This window comes from Pseudophryne corroboree, chromosome 9 (genome assembly GCF_028390025.1).
Source record: "Pseudophryne corroboree isolate aPseCor3 chromosome 9, aPseCor3.hap2, whole genome shotgun sequence".
In the NCBI taxonomy this organism is placed as follows: Eukaryota; Metazoa; Chordata; class Amphibia; order Anura; family Myobatrachidae; genus Pseudophryne; species Pseudophryne corroboree.
The window spans coordinates 174,563,334-174,582,691 of record NC_086452.1 but is presented as its reverse complement, the minus strand read 5'-3'; the positions used below and the strand labels follow the sequence as shown (position 1 = coordinate 174,582,691).

General features: G+C 45.2%; 1 protein-coding gene across 1 annotated transcript in view; it reads left to right on the top strand.

Moving 5' to 3' along the window:
- LOC134957793 (calcium-activated chloride channel regulator 1-like) overlaps window positions 1-19,358 on the top strand; it is a 262,420-nt gene that overhangs the window by 190,014 nt on the left and 53,048 nt on the right. The window contains exons 7-9 of the mRNA XM_063939962.1: window positions 2,729-2,953; window positions 14,332-14,556; window positions 16,914-17,091. Coding sequence (XP_063796032.1) covers window positions 2,729-2,953; window positions 14,332-14,556; window positions 16,914-17,091 — 628 coding nt within the window. The remainder of the gene's footprint in view (window positions 1-2,728; window positions 2,954-14,331; window positions 14,557-16,913; window positions 17,092-19,358) is intronic.

The following is a 19,358-nucleotide window of genomic DNA, read 5'->3' as shown; positions in this document are numbered from 1 at the left end:
CCGCGTCTGCAGACCATTGGCGTAGCCAGAGTCCCCTGCGGGCTGAGACCAACATGGAAGATATCCGTGCAGTCAGCGTACCCAGGTCCTTCATGGATTCCACCCTGAACCCTGCAGAATCCTGTATGTTACGTAAAAACAATTCAATGTCACTTCTATCCATTGTATCCAGATCCTCTAGTAATGTGCCTGACCACTTTACTATGGCTTTAGAAATCCATGCACAGGGAATAGTGGGCCTTAACGCCACTCCTGAAGCAGTGTAAATGGATTTGAGCGTAATGTCAATCTTACGATCAGCCGGTTCCTTAACGCGGTAGATCGAGGGACAGGTAAAAACACCTTTTTAGACAGTCTGGAGACAGATGCATCCACAATGGGTGGGTTTTCCCATTTTTTCCTATCTTCCTCAGGGAAGGGAAAAGCAACTAGAACCCTTTTTGGGATCTGGAAATTTTTTTCCGGGTTTTCCCAGGATTTTTCAAATATAGCGTTTAATTCTTTAGACGCAGGGAAGGTTAGCCAGGCTTTCTTATTGTCAGTGAAGTAAGCCTCCTCAACCTGCTCAGGAGTGGTGTCATTAATGTTGAACACATCTCTAATGGCCTCAAGCAAGGGATGCCGCCCCCCTCAGCACATCCCCATCCTCGTCTGTAGTATCAGAATCGGTATCCATGTCATCTTGTATAATTTGGGCAAGTGCACATTTCTGTGGGAACATGCTAGGGGATTTTGCAGGAATAGGGGCAGAGCCTGACCAAACTGCCCTAGACTTCTTCAACACCTGAGTTTCAGTCTCAGTATTAGCTACCCTAGTAAAGATCTGAGAGATAATTCCTTTTATAGAAGTTAACCACTCAGGTTCAACAATAGGGATCTGAGACAAAGCATTACAATCCTGTGTACATGGAATGGATCCTTCCTGAGAGGAAACATCTGCTGCAGCATATGACACAGAGTCCCTAGACATGGCTATGTGAGATATTACACACACACACACACACACACACACACACACACACACACACACACACACACACACACACACACGGAAATGTCAGACACAGTTTCCCCCCAAGTATGCCACAGAGAGACACAGGGATTGGAGCCAACCCACACACCGCTTTTGAAGTAGAACTAATGAAACTACCAGCGCTGTCTGTGTACCTTAATAGACTACATAGACTTTACACAGCCTCCCCCCCCCCCCCCTTCTACAACCCCCTGGTACCGCACAGGATAGCTGGAGTTGCTTGGAGGGACAGCTCTCCCTGTCAGTGTCTGTTGTACAGAAACCGCAGGCAGGAAAATGGTGCTGAACGCTGCTGGGTCCACTCTGAGGAGAAGCTCCACCCCCGAATATGGTGCTGCTTCCCGCTCTTCATTATATTATACTGCCCTGAGGATTTCTGCTGGCAGCGATCGCGGGGACCCTGACAGGCTTGCTGACCAGTGTAGGGTATAGGCGCTGGCTCAGGGCGCCCCTCACAGCGCCGTACTATGTACCGCTGAGCCCCGGAGCGCAGTTAGTACTGCGCTCCCTACCCTGTTGCCACCATCTTCACACAGGCTCCCCGCTTGCCTGGGGAACCGATGACTCACTCACCACCGAATTTTTCTGGCTCTGTAAGGGGGTGGCGGCATGCTGCGGGAGTGAGCGGTCACCTGGAGCGGCTAACGGTCAGCACCCTCAGGAGCTCAGTGTCCTGTCAGTGGAGATAGTGGTTCAAATCCTGCAGGGCGGACACTACTTCCCCCCTTAGTCCCTCGAAGCAGGGAGGCTGTTGCCAGCAGCCTCCCTGTAAAATAATAAACTCTGAAAAAACCTTTACTAGAGAAACTCTGGAGAGCTCCCCTAGATGTGACCGACTCCTTCGGTCACATTTTCTAAACTGAGTCTGGTAGGAGGAGCATAGAGGGAGGAGCCAGCCCACACTCTCAAACTCTTAAAGTGCCGGTGGCTCCTAGTGGACCCGTCTATACCCCATAGTACTAATGTGGACCCCAGCATCCTCTAGGACGTAAGAGAAATAACAGTGTAAAGCAGCTAAACCTAGCAAAAGTAATTGGCGCAACACGAAAGTCCCGTTTGAGCACTCAAACGGTAAATGTTTCACTAATTTCTGCTCTTCAGCATGGGGGGCTGCGAGTAGGAGTATCAGGGCCAGTGGCTGTGCGCACCCAAATGGAGCACTAAATGAATTGCTCCGTCGGGCGCGTCTAATGGCTGCCAGCTCACAACACACTTGAATTCCCCCCATAGAGGTGAATAATTGCGTTAGCCTTTTATTATAGGATGATAGGAAACTAGATTTAAAATATTAAAAACACCTTAAAATTTAAATATTTGTAATCCACAATTTTCCGATAGAAAAATACTTGGTTCTTTTCCAGTTCTTCTTGCTGATTGTGATGTATCTTTTTCTTGGGTGCACCTCACCATAGGATTCATGTGTCATTGGCTCATAATGATATTGGATAATAGATAGATAAATGCAACTAATTTTAATAGGCTTCTTTGAAACACGGTAAGACATTGCTTACTATAGAATTAACTACCAATTCAAATATCCTGAAATTAAATCACTTACGGTAAATGGCATATAAAACCATTTACTGTCTTGAGGTTTGAAGTGTTTTTGACTTGATTTTATAGTTCTTTGACCAGTTCTATTGTTTATGGTTCTTAATATTTTTTAATATATTGTCTGTGTATTATTAATTACAGGTGAACACGTTTTGTGATGAGACCAACCATAACGCAGAAGCTCCAAATGAGCAAAATAGATTATGTAACTACCAGAGCACATGGGAAATCATTATGAAATCTAAGGACATGACAACTTCATCTCCAGTAAAGAGCACAAGTGTTGTAGCTCCTGTGTTCTCATTGCTGCAGCATAAAGATAGAGTGGTTACCTTGGTTCTTGATGTCTCAGGGAGCATGCAGCAGGTATGGATCATTTATATAGAAGCCAGCCCCCTGATTAGGCTGTGGGGAGGGGGGGAGGGTTAGACTGCAGGGGAGGGTTAGGTTTAGGCTGCAGGGGAGAGAGGGTTTGGTTTAGGTTGCAGGAAAAGGGGTTTAGAATGTGCACCATACGGGAGTGTTAGGCGTGGGTTGGGGAGTATTAGGTTTAGCCTACTTGGAGGCAGGGTTAGGGTTAGGGATTAGGGTTAGGAATCTCGCTGTTTAGGTGTCGGGATTCGCAGCACTGGGATGTCACAGTCAGTATTTCGACCTCCGGCATCTCTACTGCCGGCCTATCGTATGTGTTCCAGTTGGAAGGGTCATTACATAAATTCCTACTGTAATTAGAAATGGCTGGATATTACTACCGGCATCATCACATACTGTGGGCTATTTAGTCTGCAACATGTGGCAGGGCCATCTTAATGTATGGGTATACTGGGCAGCTGCCCAGTGCCCCACAATTCTAGGGGGCTTTTAGCAGGGGCAGGTGGTGGTCACACAACCAAAGCGGAGAGGCCGCATTCTCTACCTGCCTCACAGCTTGCAGACACACAGTGAATGGCTAGCAGCATGCTGATTGGTGGATGGCTGGAGCTATCCACCAATCAGAGTTCTGACAGCCATTCACTGTATGGAAACACGTGGAGAGACAGCGCAGGACTGTAGGAGGAGAATGTTATGATTTTTTTTTTATTTGTCCCCGTAAATGGGTGGTTAGGAGCCGAAGGACATTGCTTTGCCCAGGGCCTACATGCTGTAAAGATGACCCTGACAGGTGGTATTTTTATCTTCTCACAGCCACACATATTTGGACACTGGCTAGTGATATCTGCTTTGCAGAACCCCTCTCGTTTGCCAGCAGCCTTATGCAGCAAGTGATGTATGTACATGTGCATATAGTTAATGCCATCTCATCTCTAATTTCTGCAGCATTAGGACTTTGATGAATTGAACAAAGCAGTAAAGTAACCATTTTACAAAAACAAACACTTCACTACTTGGTAAATAGAGCTTTGTATATTTAAACCAGGCTACCGCTATACACAAAAGATACTCCTAGTATCCAGGAATGGGCAGGCAATGGTTTAAAAACATTCGACTTGTGCCATCACTTCACAGCGGCATACACACTATTCTAATTGAATGGTTTTATGAGCAGGCATGGCCATTTCCCCAGTATTTCGTCATACAACTCATTACTAGAAAGTAAAAGGGCCAGGAAATGTATTGGCAGTCCTGAAAACATATAAATTACAGCAAAATACCTTAGAAGTCACCAGAAATGTAAGACCCTAACAGGAAGCTCTTTCTACAATGGCAGCAAAACTGCTAAACAGTGGTACTGGTAGTACTAGTAATCCCCCTAGACTGTAACCTCTGCACACAGTACTTGTTTTCACTTTGCTCTATCCTTGTCCCCAGAGTTTTCTCACTCTTATATTTTCTATCTGCCTTTCACAAGGCACCGGGTCATTATTCTACTGCTAATTACCCCAGGGACCAGTTCTAAAAGGTGTCCAGCTGATGTATTAGAGCTGGGGCAGACATGAGCAGCCACTACCAGTTGCCAGTGGATGGGGAATAATTCCGTATGTATAGAAAGAGCAGAAAGGGGAGAGAGTGGAATTCCAGTTGCCATGGTAACCGAGCAGCCCATCCTAGGGATACTGATATTCCCTTAAATACCCCATTAATCACCTCACAGTACACTATGGGGGTAATTCAGATCTGATGGCTGGGCTGCTAATTTTGCTGTCCTGCGATCAGATAGTTGCCACCTCCAGGAGGAGTGTAAATTCGCCGTGCAAGTGTGTGATCGCATGTGTACGCCAAGCTGCAGAAATCCACTTTGTGCAGTCTGTGCGCAACCCAGGATTTACTCCTCCAGTGCGATGAGAACAGGCTGATTGGGGCCTAAGCTGATGTCACACACCCTCCCTGAAAACGCTTGGGAACACCTGTGTTTTCCCAGACACTTCCAGTAAATGGTCAGTTGTCACCCACAAACAGCCTCTTCCTGTCAATCACCTTGCGAAAGCCCGTGCAATCGGATTTTTTACACCATCCCGTTGCTGACCAGCGATGCCCATTGCTGTCCAACGCACGTGCGGATTGTGGTACATACGCATGTGCAGTTAGGACCTGATCGAAAATCCACAGCAGCAATCAGATCTGAATTACCCCCTATGTCCAAGACACATTACTCTCAACACATTAGTATTTGTCACCTATTCCCAGAAAACCAGTCACCCATGATGATTTCTCACTGACTGTATTATTATTATCATTCCTGTTTCGCCTGCTGCACTGAGTCATGTAATATACGGAAGAGTTATGTTTGAACACTAAAATCAGCTTCCACCACAGAAACACATGGAGAGTAGTGCACACAAGGTTTATTATACACTGGGAAATAAATACACAGAAATAGATGGTAGTGATGAGCACCGGAAATTTTTCGGGTTTTGTGTTTTGGTTTTGGGTTCGGTTCCGCGGCCGTGTTTTGGGTTCGAACGCGTTTTGGCAAAACCTCACCGAATTTTTTTTGTCGGATTCGGGTGTGTTTTGGATTCAGGTGTTTTTTTCAAAAAACCCTAAAAAACAGCTTAAATCATAGAATTTGGGGGTCATTTTGATCCCAAAGTATTATTAACCTCAATAACCATAATTTCCACTCATTTTCAGTCTATTCTGAACACCTCACACCTCACAATATTATTTTTAGTCCTAAAATTTGCACCGAGGTCGCTGGATGGCTAAGCTAAGCGACCCAAGTGGCCGACACAAACACCTGGCCCATCTAGGAGTGGCACTGCAGTGTCACGCAGGATGGCCCTTCCAAAAAACACTCCCCAAACAGCACATGACGCAAAGAAAAAAAGAGGCGCAATGAGGTAGCTGTCTGAGTAAGCTAAGCGACCCTAGTGGCCGACACAAACACCAGGCCCATCTAGGAGTGGCACTGCAGTGTCACGCAGGATGGCCCTTCCAAAAAACACTCCCCAAACAGCACATGACGCAAAGAAGAAAAAAAAGAGGCGCAATGAGGTAGCTGTGTGAGTAAGCTAAGCGACCCTAGTGGCCGACACAAACACCTGGCCCATCTAGGAGTGGCACCGCAGTGTCACGCAGGATGGCCCTTCCAAAAAACACTCCCCAAACAGCACATGACACAAAGAAAAAAAGAGGCGCAATGAGGTAGCTGTGTGAGTAAGCTAAGCGACCCTAGTGGCCGACACAAACACCTGGCCCATCTAGGAGTGGCACTGCAGTGTCACGCAGGATGGCCCTTCCAAAAAACACTCCCCAAACAGCACATGACGCAAAGAAAAAAAGAGGCGCAATGAGGTAGCTGTGTGAGTAAGCTAAGCGACCCTAGTGGCCGACACAAACACCTGGCCCATCTAGGAGTGGCACTGCAGTGTCACGCAGGATGGCCCTTCCAAAAAACACTCCCCAAACAGCACATGACGCAAAGAAAAAAAGAGGCGCAATGAGGTAGCTGTGTGAGTAAGCTAAGCGACCCTAGTGGCCGACACAAACACCTGGCCCATCTAGGAGTGGCACTGCAGTGTCACGCAGGATGGCCCTTCCAAAAAACACCCCCCCAAACAGCACATGACACAAAGAAAATGAAAGAAAAAAGAGGTGCAAGATGGAATTGTCCTTGGGCCCTCCCACCCACCCTTATGTTGTATAAACAGGACATGCACACTTTAACCAACCCATCATTTCAGTGACAGGGTCTGCCACACGACTGTGACTGAAATGACGGGTTGGTTTGGACCCCCACCAAAAAAGAAGCAATTAATCTCTCCTTGCACAAACTGGCTCTACAGAGGCAAGATGTCCACCTCATCATCATCCTCCGATATATCACCGTGTACATCCCCCTCCTCACAGATTATCAATTCGTCCCCACTGGAATCCACCATCTCAGCTCCCTGTGTACTTTGTGGAGGCAATTGCTGCTGGTCAATGTCTCCACGGAGGAATTGATTATAATTAATTTTAATGAACATCATCTTCTCCACATTTTCTGGATGTAATCTCGTACGCCGATTGCTGACAAGGTGAGCGGCGGCACTAAACACTCTTTCGGAGTACACACTTGTGGGAGGGCAACTTAGGTAGAATAAAGCCAGTTTGTGCAAGGGCCTCCAAATTGCCTCTTTTTCCTGCCAGTATAAGTACGGACTGTCTGACGTGCCTACTTGGATGCGGTCACTCATATAATCCTCCACCATTCTTTCAATGGGGAGAGAATCATATGCAGTGACAGTAGACGACATGTCCGTAATCGTTGTCAGGTCCTTCAGTCCGGACCAGATGTCAGCATCAGCAGTCGCTCCAGACTGCCCTGCATCACCGCCAGCGGGTGGGCTCGGAATTCTGAGCCTTTTCCTCGCACCCCCAGTTGCGGGAGAATGTGAAGGAGGAGATGTTGACAGGTCGCGTTCCGCTTGACTTGACAATTTTGTCACCAGCAGTTCTTTGAACCCCAGCAGACTTGTGTCTGCCGGAAAGAGAGATCCAAGGTAGGTTTTAAATCTAGGATCGAGCACGGTGGCCAAAATGTAGTGCTCTGATTTCAACAGATTGACCACCCGTGAATCCTTGTTAAGCGAATTAAGGGCTCCATCCACAAGTCCCACATGCCTAGCGGAATCGCTCTGTGTTAGCTCCTCCTTCAATGTCTCCAGCTTCTTCTGCAAAAGCCTGATGAGGGGAATGACCTGACTCAGGCTGGCAGTGTCTGAACTGACTTCACGTGTGGCAAGTTCAAAAGGTTGCAGAACCTTGCACAACGTTGAAATCATTCTCCACTGCGCTTGAGACAGGTGCATTCCACCTCCTATATCATGCTCAGTTGTATAGGCTTGAATGGCCTTTTGCTGCTCCTCCAACCTCTGAAGCATATAGAGGGTTGAATTCCACCTCGTTACCACTTCTTGCTTCAGATAACACAATATTCCTGGCGCTGCAATTGTCGGCTTTGAAAGCAGCTCTCTCTGGGGTACTAGGTCATTTACCCCAATATAGATCAAGAAAAAATACAATATGAGAGTGCGCTTATCAAATCCAATGTAGATTTTATTATATTAAAAATGTTTTAAAAAACTTATTATTGTATACATGCAATTCTATATAATCTAATATCAGCCGGCCGGCTATATACAAAGACTTATTTCCAATATAGTATAAACAATACTGGCATATAATCAAAACACATTTCCTAAGTATTTAAATTTTCATTGTACTGAGTTCTTATCAGCAGCTCCAATCTGTCTGCACAAGTCCATGTATATACGAAAAAATGTTTAGCAGCTTATTGCATCAATTATATTAATTAGCAATCTCTTAAACAAATATTGACGCCAAGTAGGTAGTTTAGTAATGATCTAAACCACAGTTTTCCTCACAGCTGAACAGTTCCATTAAGGCAGTTCGTATAAATTTTGTTACAACTGTAACTAATGAAATTACTATGTATCAGGTTGAAATTTGTGTACCGTACAGAATGCTTCTGTTAACCGGCTTGCAAGCATACATACGGCGTCCCTCCTGGTTAGTGTTTCTCGTCACTGTCCGTTCACTTTGGAGGGGAATCACTTCATATGTCACTCGCCGTTTCTTATCCTCCCGGCGGCTGGCCGTGCGGCTGGAATATTTCCTCGTCAGCCTTACTGGAGGTTATAGAACTTGTCAGCAGAGAAGGCATACACAACCCCGCGCCTTCGGGGTGTTAGCAGTCACCGACCAGTTGATGTGCAAAATGCTGCGGTCTGTATGAGAGTGTCAGACACTCTCATACAGACCGCAGCATTTTGCACATCAACTGGTCGGTGACTGCTAACACCCCGAAGGCGCGGGGTTGTGTATGCCTTCTCTGCTGACAAGTTCTATAACCTCCAGTAAGGCTGACGAGGAAATATTCCAGCCGCACGGCCAGCCGCCGGGAGGATAAGAAACGGCGAGTGACATATGAAGTGATTCCCCTCCAAAGTGAACGGACAGTGACGAGAAACACTAACCAGGAGGGACGCCGTATGTATGCTTGCAAGCCGGTTAACAGAAGCATTCTGTACGGTACACAAATTTCAACCTGATACATAGTAATTTCATTAGTTACAGTTGTAACAAAATTTATACGAACTGCCTTAATGGAACTGTTCAGCTGTGAGGAAAACTGTGGTTTAGATCATTACTAAACTACCTACTTGGCGTCAATATTTGTTTAAGAGATTGCTAATTAATATAATTGATGCAATAAGCTGCTAAACATTTTTTCGTATATACATGGACTTGTGCAGACAGATTGGAGCTCTTGCTTCAGATGATGGCTGGGCAGGTTCAGGCATTTTTGGTGGTGCTCCAGTCTTCTGTACGTGGTGCCTGTACGCCGAAAGTGTCCCGCAATTCTTCTGGCCACCGACAGCATCTCTTGCACGCCCCTCTCGTTTTTTAAATAATTCTGCACCACCAAATTCAAGGTATGTGCAAAACATGGGACGTGCTGGAATTTGCCCAGATTTAATGCACACACAATATTGCTGGCGTTGTCCGATGCCACAAATCCACAGGAGAGTCCAATTGGGGTAAGCCATTCTGCGATGATCTTCCTCAGTTGCCGTAAGAGGTTTTTAGCTGTGTGCGTATTCTGGAAAGCGGTGATACAAAGCGTAGCCTGCCTAGGAAAGAGTTGGCGTTTGCGAGATGCTGCTACTGGTGCCGCCGCTGCTGTTCTTGCGGCGGGAGTCCATACATCTACCCATTGGGCTGTCACAGTCATATAGTCCTGAGCCTGCCCTGCTCCACTTGTCCACATGTCCGTAGTTAAGTGGACATTGGGTACAACTGCATTTTTTAGGACACTGGTGAGTCTTTTTCTGAGGTCTGTGTACATTTTCGGTATCGCCTGTCTAGAGAAATGGAACCTAGATGGTATTTGGTACCGGGGACACAGTACCTCCAACAAGTCTCTAGTTGGCTCTGTAGTAATGATGGATACCGGAACCACGTTTCTCACCGCCCAGGATGCCAAGGCCTCAGTTATCCGCTTTGCAGCAGGATGACTGCTGTGTTATTTCATCTTCCTCGCAAAGGACTGTTGGACAGTCAATTGCTTGGTGGAAGTAGTAAAAGTGGTCTTACGAGTACGACTTCCCCTCTGGGATGACCATCGACTCCCAGCAGCAACAACAGCAGCGCCAGCAGCAGTAGGCGTTACACGCAAGGATGCATCGGAGGAATCCCAGGCAGGAGAGGACTCGTCAGAATTGCCAGTGACATGGCCTGCAGGACTATTGGCATTCCTGGGGAAGGAGGAAATTGACACTGAGGGAGTTGGTGGGGTGGTTTGCGTGAGCTTGGTTACAAGAGGAAGGGATTTACTGGTCAGTGGACTGCTTCCGCTGTCGCCCAAAGTTTTTGAACTTGTCACTGACTTATGATGAATGCGCTGCAGGTGATGTATAAGGGAGGATGTTCTGAGGTGGTTAACGTCCTTACCCCTACTTATTACAGCTTGACAAAGGCAACACATGGCTTGACAAATGTTGTCCGCATTTCTGTTGAAATACTTCCACACCGAAGAGCTGATTTTTTTGGTATTTTCACCAGGCATGTCAATGGCCCTATTCCTCCCACGGACAACAGGTGTCTCCCCGGGTGCCTGACTTAAACAAACCACCTCACCATCAGAATCCTCCTGGTCAATTTCCTCCCCAGCGCCAGCAACACTCATATCCTCCTCATCCTGGTGTACTTCAACACTGACATCTTCAATCTGACTATCAGGAACTGGACTGCGGGTGCTCCTTCCAGCACTTGCAGGGGGCGTGCAAATGGTGGAAGGCGCATGCTCTTCACGTCCAGTGTTGGGAAGGTCAGGCATCGCAAACGACACAATTGGACTCTCCTTGTGGATTTGTGATTTCGAAGAACGCACAGTTCTTTGCTGTGCTTTTGCCAGCTTGAGTCTTTTCATTTTTCTAGCGAGAGGCTGAGTGCTTCCATCCTCATGTGAAGCTGAACCACTAGCCATGAACATAGGCCAGGGCCTCAGCCGTTCCCTGCCACTCCGTGTGGTAAATGGCATATTGGCAAGTTTACGCTTCTCCTCTGACAATTTTATTTTAGATTTTTGAGTCCTTTTTTTACTGATATTTGGTGTTTTGGATTTTACATGCTCTGTACTATGACATTGGGCATCGGCCTTGGCAGACGACGTTGCTGGCATTTCATCGTCTCGGCCATGACTAGTGGCAGCAGCTTCAGCACGAGGTGGAAGTCGATCTTGATCTTTCCCTATTTTTGGAACCTCAACATTTTTGTTCTCCATATTTTAATAGGCACAACTAAAAGGCACCTCAGGTAAACAATGGAGATGGATGGATACTAGTATACTTATGGATGGACGAGCGACTGCCGACACAGAGGTAGCTACAGCCGTGGACTAACGTACTGCGTCTGCTGCTAATATAGACTGGATGATAATGATGTAAAAAATATATATATATCACTACTGCAGCCGGACAGGTATATATTATATAATGACGGACCTGCTGGACACTGTCAGCACTGCTGACTCCTAAAGTAAGCTACTAGTATCAAGAAGATAGAAAAAAAAAACACCACAGGTAGGTGGTATACAATTATGGATGGACGAGCGACTGCCGACACAGAGGTAGCTACAGCCGTGGACTACCGTACTGCGTCTGCTGCTAATATAGACTGGATGATAATGAGATATAAAATATATATATATCACTACTGCAGCCGGACAGGTATATATTATATAATGACGGACCTGCTGGACACTGTCAGCTCAGCACTGCAGACTCCTAAAGTAAGCTACTAGTATCAAGAAGATAGAAGAAAAAAAAAACACCACGGGTAGGTGGTATACAATTATGGATGGACGAGCGACTGCCGACACAGAGGTAGCTACAGCCGTGGACTACCGTACTGCGTCTGCTGCTAATATAGACTGGATGATAATGATATAAAAAATATATATATATCACTACTGCAGCTGGACAGGTATATATTATATAATGACGGACCTGCTGGACACTGTCAGCTCAGCACTGCAGACTCCTAAAGTAAGCTACTAGTATCAAGAAGATAGAAAAAAAAAAAAACACCACGGGTAGGTGGTATACAATTATGGATGGACGAGCGACTGCCGACACAGAGGTAGCTACAGCCGTGGACTACCGTACTGCATCTGCTGCTAATATAGACTGGATGATAATGAGATATAAAATATATATATATCACTACTGCAGCCGGACAGGTATATATTATATAATGACGGACCTGCTGGACACTGTCAGCTCAGCACTGCAGACTCCTAAAGTAAGCTACTAGTATCAAGAAGATAGAAAGAAAAAAAAACACCACGGGTAGGTGGTATACAATTATGGATGGACGAGCGACTGCCGACACAGAGAGGTAGCTACAGCCGTGGACTACCGTACTGCGTCTGCTGCTAATATAGACTGGATGATAATGATATAAAAAATATATATATATCACTACTGCAGCCGGACAGGTATATATTATATAATGACGGACCTGCTGGACACTGTCAGCTCAGCACTGCAGACTCCTAAAGTAAGCTACTAGTATCAAGAAGATAGAAAGAAAAAAAAAACACCACGGGTAGGTGGTATACAATTATGGATGGACGAGCGACTGCCGACACAGAGGTAGCTACAGCCGTGGACTACCGTACTGCGTCTGCTGCAGTGCTAATATAGACTGGATGATAATGATATAAAAAATATATATATATCACTACTGCAGCCGGACAGGTATATATTATATAATGACGGACCTGCTGGACACTGTCAGCAGAATGCGTTTATAGAATAAAAACACCACACGACGAGTGTTTAACTTTTTCAGGCAGACAATCACAATATACTGGTGGTCAGTGGTCACTGGTCAGTCACACTGGCAGTGGCACTCTGGCAGCAAAAGTGTGCACTGTTAAAATATGTACTCCTGCTATAACTGCATCCCAGTCTCCCCCACAATTAAGCTGTGTGAGCAGTGAGCACTCAGCACAGTCAGATATACAGTATTACATCGATGATGCAGCACACTGAGGCTGAGCACAGATATGGTATGTGACTGTGTCACACTGTGTATCGTTTTTTTTCAGGCAGAGAACGGATTAATTAAACTGGTGGTCACTGGTCACATTATCAGCAAGTAGTACTCCTAATATGCTCCCCAAAATTAGTAAATCAAGTGTCTCTACTACTCTCTAGTCTACTCTAAACAGAGAGGACGCCAGCCACGTCCTCTCCCTATCAATCTCAATGCACGTGTGAAAATGGCGGCGACGCGCGGCTCCTTATATAGAATCTGAGTCTCACGATAGAATCCGAGCCTCGCGAGAATCCGACAGCGGGATGATGACGTTCGGGCGCGCTCGGGTTAACCGAGCAAGGCGGGAAGATCCGAGTCTGCCTCGGACCCGTGTAAAAAGCGTGAAGTTCGGGGGGGTTCGGTTTCCGAGAAACCGAACCCGCTCATCACTAATAGATGGAAGACAGAGATGAGAAAGAGGAAGAAACAAATGGGTGGGAGTGAGAGAAAGATGGGATTGAGATTGGACAGAGATAGGTGGGGGGGAGGTGCCAAACAGACAGACAGGGAGGAAAGGAGACAAGGATAAAACAGAATGACTGTATCGCCAGCTAGTTAAGAACTTGGTGAATGATGAGTCCATTAGACAAGTTTGTTATATTCCTAATTTCCAGTCTGGGTCAAGCATTACCACTGTGCCAGCTGAAAGTATATACAGGTTGAGTATCCCATATCCAAATATTCCGAAATACGGAATATTCCGAAATACGGACTTTTTTGAGTGAGACTGAGACAGTGAAACCTTTGATTTCTGATGGCTCAATGTACACAAACTTTGTTCAATACAAAAAGTTATGAAAAGTATTGTATTAAATGACCTTCAGGCTATGTGTAGAAGGTGTATATGAAACATAAATGAATTGTGTGTATGTACACAAGCTTTGCTTAATGCACAAAGTACATTATAACATTGGCTAAAATGACCTCCAGGCTGTGTATATAAGGTGTATATGAAATATAAATGCATTCTGTGCTTAGATTTGGGCTCCATCGCAATGATATCTCACTATGGTATGCAATTATTCCAAAATACAGAAAAATCCGATATCCAAAATACTCCTGGTCCCAAGCATTTTGGATAAGGGATACTCAACCTGTATTAATTAAGTACTATCCACATGTTAAATATTAGTCTGTTATAAACAATCCTGTTTATCATCTAAGGTGTTTACTTTTCTCCCCAATACCTGCAGCATGATCGCATTAGTCGAATGTACCAAGCCTCAGAAGTGTTTGTCATGCAAATTGTTGAACCTGGATCTTATGTTGGAATTGTTGTATTCTCTAATGATGCCACTGTCAAAACTAAATTAGTTAAAATAGTTGACACTTTTGATCGTGAAAAGCTGAAGTTGCATCTTCCAAAGGTGGCATCTGGCGGTACTAACATTTGTGCTGGAGTTCGTATGGGATTTCAGGTAATTTTTTTATTTTTTTTATTTCTTACTACTCTTAAATCATAGCTATAATTACATGATACATAGAACCAAAGGCAGGTCTTGTGAATGGTGGGCCTAGGTGCAAAAATATAATTTGGACCCACCTCCTCTACCCCAGCCCAAGTTCATAATATCCCACACAGCAGTGGGTGACAGGGAGAGGCAGAGGGTGACAACGTTAGGCAGGGGGAGGCAGAGGGTGACTGCATAAGGCAGGGGGTGGCACAGAGTGACAACGGAAGGCAAGAGGAGGCAGAGGGTGACAGCAGAATGCAGGGAGAGACAGTGGTGACAGGTGTACAGGCATAATGTCCTGTGCAGTGTGGAGAACAGGGGGCATGTACCTTGGTGGGAGCAGGAACACAGCAGCCTCTGCTCTGTCTGTGAGGCGCATACAATATTACTGTCTATGCCAAGTTCAGAAAAACAATCCCAGTATCCACAGCTGGGTGTACCTGTATATTGAGGAATCTTGTTTCCATTTTTGTCCCAGATCAGATTTTTTTGTCAAAATGTTACTGCCCACATAACAGTAAACTTGGTAAATCTACCAGATTGCCAATTGGAGCTGACGAACAGGTTAAGGGCCTAAATCAGACTTGAACAAAGTCTGAAGCCCTTTCGTGGGCGCAGTGCACAATCAGGGCTGCGATCACAGGACGGGAGGAGGTGTGCCAACAGCATTAGAACGCAGTTGGCGGGGCACGGTCAGGACAACGCAGGCGCTTCCGGACCCTTGCGGGGGCAGATCTCATCGCCTGCTTGATGTCACACGCATCCGCTGCGACCTGGAACGCAGCAGATAGCCCCCTGCCAGCGCAGCTAGGCTACAAAGGCAGGGAGCAACTCGACGGGTGCAAAAGCCTTGCCGCTGTGTGATGCTTTTGCACCCTTGCGGGGGAGGGGGGGGGAGGGCTTGACATGTGGGGCAGACTAGCCCTGTGCTGGGCGTCCCTCTGCATGTCAGAGAATCCGACCATAGAAGTGCTATATTTAGCACTTCTACGATCAGCTCTGAATCACCCCCTAAATTTTTCTTTATTGCACAGGTGAGTTCATTTATTTTGCTGGGTCAGTAATTATCCCACCTGCTACCACAGAAATAAATTCTCAAAACATAACCTATTGTGGGTACTTGAGTATCACTGATTTGAAAGATGTTTGTCAGCTTTGTTTTCTTTCTTGACAACATTTAAGAGTAAGAAGCCATTCAAGAGGAACAATTAAGTTCTTAGGGGTACATTTACTAAGCAATGATAAGAGTGAGGAAGTGAGCCAGTGGAGAAATTTCCCCATCAACCAATCAGTAGCTCTGCATCATTTTATAGTATGCAAATTATAGATGTTACTTCAGTGCTGATTGGTTGCCATGGGCAACTTCTCCACTGGCTCACTTCTCTGCTCTTATCACTGTTTAGTAAATGTACCTCTTAGTCACCTACTCCTAGGTGTGCATTCTAAAGGCCAGTACTGACAGGGAGATTTCCCCAGAGATGTGTGCTGAGCGGTCTAGCACAGACTGCTCAGCACACATCTCTCCCCCGCTCAGCACAGCGCGATGTGTGCTGAGCGAGGGGGAGGGGGAGGGGGGGGGGGGGAGCGGGAGGGGGGAAACTCAATTCATAGTATTCTGAATGTTGCCACAGCTGGTTGGGGTCACTGCACTCACTGATTTGTTTATATTTTAATCTATTTAACTTGGTTGTTTCTCAAACTTGCAGGATGCCAAACAGTTCACGTTTTCCAGGTCAACTAGCAGGTGTACAGGTGTACTCATTACTCACTAACACATTTTAGAAGGTCCACAAGTTGAGCTAATTATTTCACTTGTGATTCTGTGAGGATGGCCTGGAAAATGTGAACTGTTGCGAGTTTGGGAACCACTGGTATTGGCCATGACCAGTCAAGGTTACTTAACCAGGTTCTGTGGTTTATTTGTGGAAGTGAATGTACAGCTGGACTCACTGCTACAATGAATGGTTCAGCAATGGAGCGAACCTTGTAGTAGAACATGGGTGTAGATAGCTCACCAGCCAGTGAGTGTCTTCTCTATAGATAGCGATGCAGGGCTCTGGAACAGCAGTTATAGCGGGGTGATATTGCGGGTCTCAGGAACTAAGAGTAGGCTATCCATCATCCACCCTGTTGCTTATACACAGTGACAAGATGGAGCCGTGCATGCGCAGATGCACTGTTAGGGGCCATCTTGGTTAGGGACTGCACAGTGGTGCACTCCATGTCTAACATATTCTACTGTACATTTCAGATATCTCTAATTAAAAATTATATTATAAAACATAAAATGTTATATTATTTGTCTGTGACTATGTATACAGGTTAACAAACTGCTGGATGGAAGCACACATGGAACGGAAATTGTGTTGTTAACAGATGGAGAAGACACTGGTATTACAACATGTCAAACTGAAGTTATAGATAGCGGAGCAACCATTCATACCATTGCCCTAGGACTTAATGCAGATAAAGGTCTAGAACAATTATCCAGCAAAACAGGTGGGTTATACAGTATTTATGTGAAAAATGCACCATATAAATCAAAGTGGATTAAAATAACAACATTGTGTTTACGACAAATGTCAGTCTTTCATTGGGGTCTCCAGAGTTTGTTTAAAGCACATTATATGTATGTATAAAAGGGATGCAGTTATATGATTGGTGGTCACTAGACCGCCGGTCACAATACCTCCACCTACAACCTGTAAAAAACACTCCCAAAAAGATATGAGAGAATAGACTCTGCATAGGTTTGTTTTTATGGTACTATGGTGGAGATGTATCCAACCTTATAAAGAGGACAGGTTAAGTTGCTCAGCCAATCAGATTATGGGCAGTATCCAATGACCTGCGATCATTTACCACCTTTTAAAGAGGACAGGTAAAGTTGTTCATAGCAACCAATCAGATTATAGGCTTTATTTAATTACCAGAGGCAATTTACCATGGGTAATTGTATTGCCGGGGCTATCCTATGGTTCCCGAAAAGGCAGCTCATCTCGGATTTTGTTGCACCTGGCTCAGGCAGGCAAAATAAAATCCCCGATAAGCATCGGCATTTTGGGAACCCAAATGCGAGAACACACAGGTTTCACTGAACCTGCGTTTTTGCGAGGAAAAAGGATTTTTTTTTTTATGGGCGACTTAATAGGATAACCTGTAATCAAATATTGGTGAAACATCAGGAAAAATAGCAAAAACTTCTGTTTTTCGCACCCAATGTTTTTTCACCACTAACTGGATACCCACCTATGGGGGTCATTCCGAGTTGTTCGCTCGTTGCCGATTTTCGCTATACTGTGATTAGTCGCTTACTGCGCATGCGCAATGTTCGCAGAGCGCATGCGCTTAGTTATTTTACACAAAAGTTAGGTATTTTACTCACGGCATAACAAAGCTTTTTCATCGCTGTGCTGATCGTAGTGTGATTGACAGGAAGTGGGTGTTTCTGGGCGGAAACTTGCTGTTTTATGGGAGTGTGCGTAAAAACGCAGGCGTTCGAGTTGGAAAACGCAGGAGTGGCTGGAGAAACGGGGGAGTGGTTGGGCAAACGCTGGGTGTGTTTGTGACGTCAAACCAGGAACGAAAAGGACTGAGCTGGTCGCAATGGCTGAGTAAGTCTGGAGCTACTCAGAAACTGCTAAGAAATTTCTATTCGCAATTCTGCTAATCTTTCGTTCGCACTTCTGCTAAGCTAAGATACACTCCCAGAGGGCGGCGGCTTAGTGTGTGCAATGCTGCTAAAAGCAGCTAGCGAGCGAACAACTCGGAATCATCCCCTATGTCTTATATTTTAAAGAATATATTAAACAAATGATAACTAGAAGTTTATTGGTTGCTATTAGAGATGTGCACCGACTCATGTGTTTTGGTTTTGTATCTGTATTAAGTTCTTGTTTTGAACTCAGTTTTGGTTTTGCCAAAACCACCCTCACGTGTTTTGGTTTTGGATCTGTATTTAATTTTTTTCAAAAATTCATAAAAACAGCTAAAATCTCATAATTTGGGCCTTTTGGTGTTCCTACAGTATTATTAACCTCAATAACATTCATTTCCAGTCACTTCCAATCAATTGTGACCATCTCACAGCTCACAATATTGTTTTCATCCAGTATAGGCCAAAGGCTGCAGCGTGCTGGCTTGTTACTAAGCGACAGAACAGCAGCACAAACATGCTGCAGTTTATAGCACATCTACGAAACATTGCCACACAACAATTACAGAATAGACAAGTGGTGCAAGAATTGTCCTTAGGCCCTCACCTTTATGTTGAATAGTAAAAAGGACATGCACAGTTTAACAAACCAAGCACTTCAGTGACAGAGACTGACACTTGTGGCCGAAGTACTTGGTTTGTTTGAGACCCCACAAAACAAGCTACCAGTCAACTTAAGACAGTTAAGCTAATAGTGCTGTTAATGATCTCTTCTTACAGTGGCAAGATGCCATCATCCTCTTTATCCTCATCAGTGTTTATATCCTCCTCACACATGATTAATTCATCCTCGCTGGAATCCACCATTACAGATGTCTCTGTGTTTTGATATAATTGCCAGTAAAGGTCTTCCTTTTGAAATTTCCAGTGAATTTTGATGAACATTCTCTTTTCCACATTTTGAGGAAGTAACCTCCTACGCCGATCGTTAGCAAGGTTCCCAGCTGTTCTGAAAACTCTTTCTGAGTACACACTGGAGAGTGGGAAGCTCAAGTAATGCAAAGCAAGCTTGTACATGGGCCTCCAAATTGCCTTTTTTCCCTTCCAATAC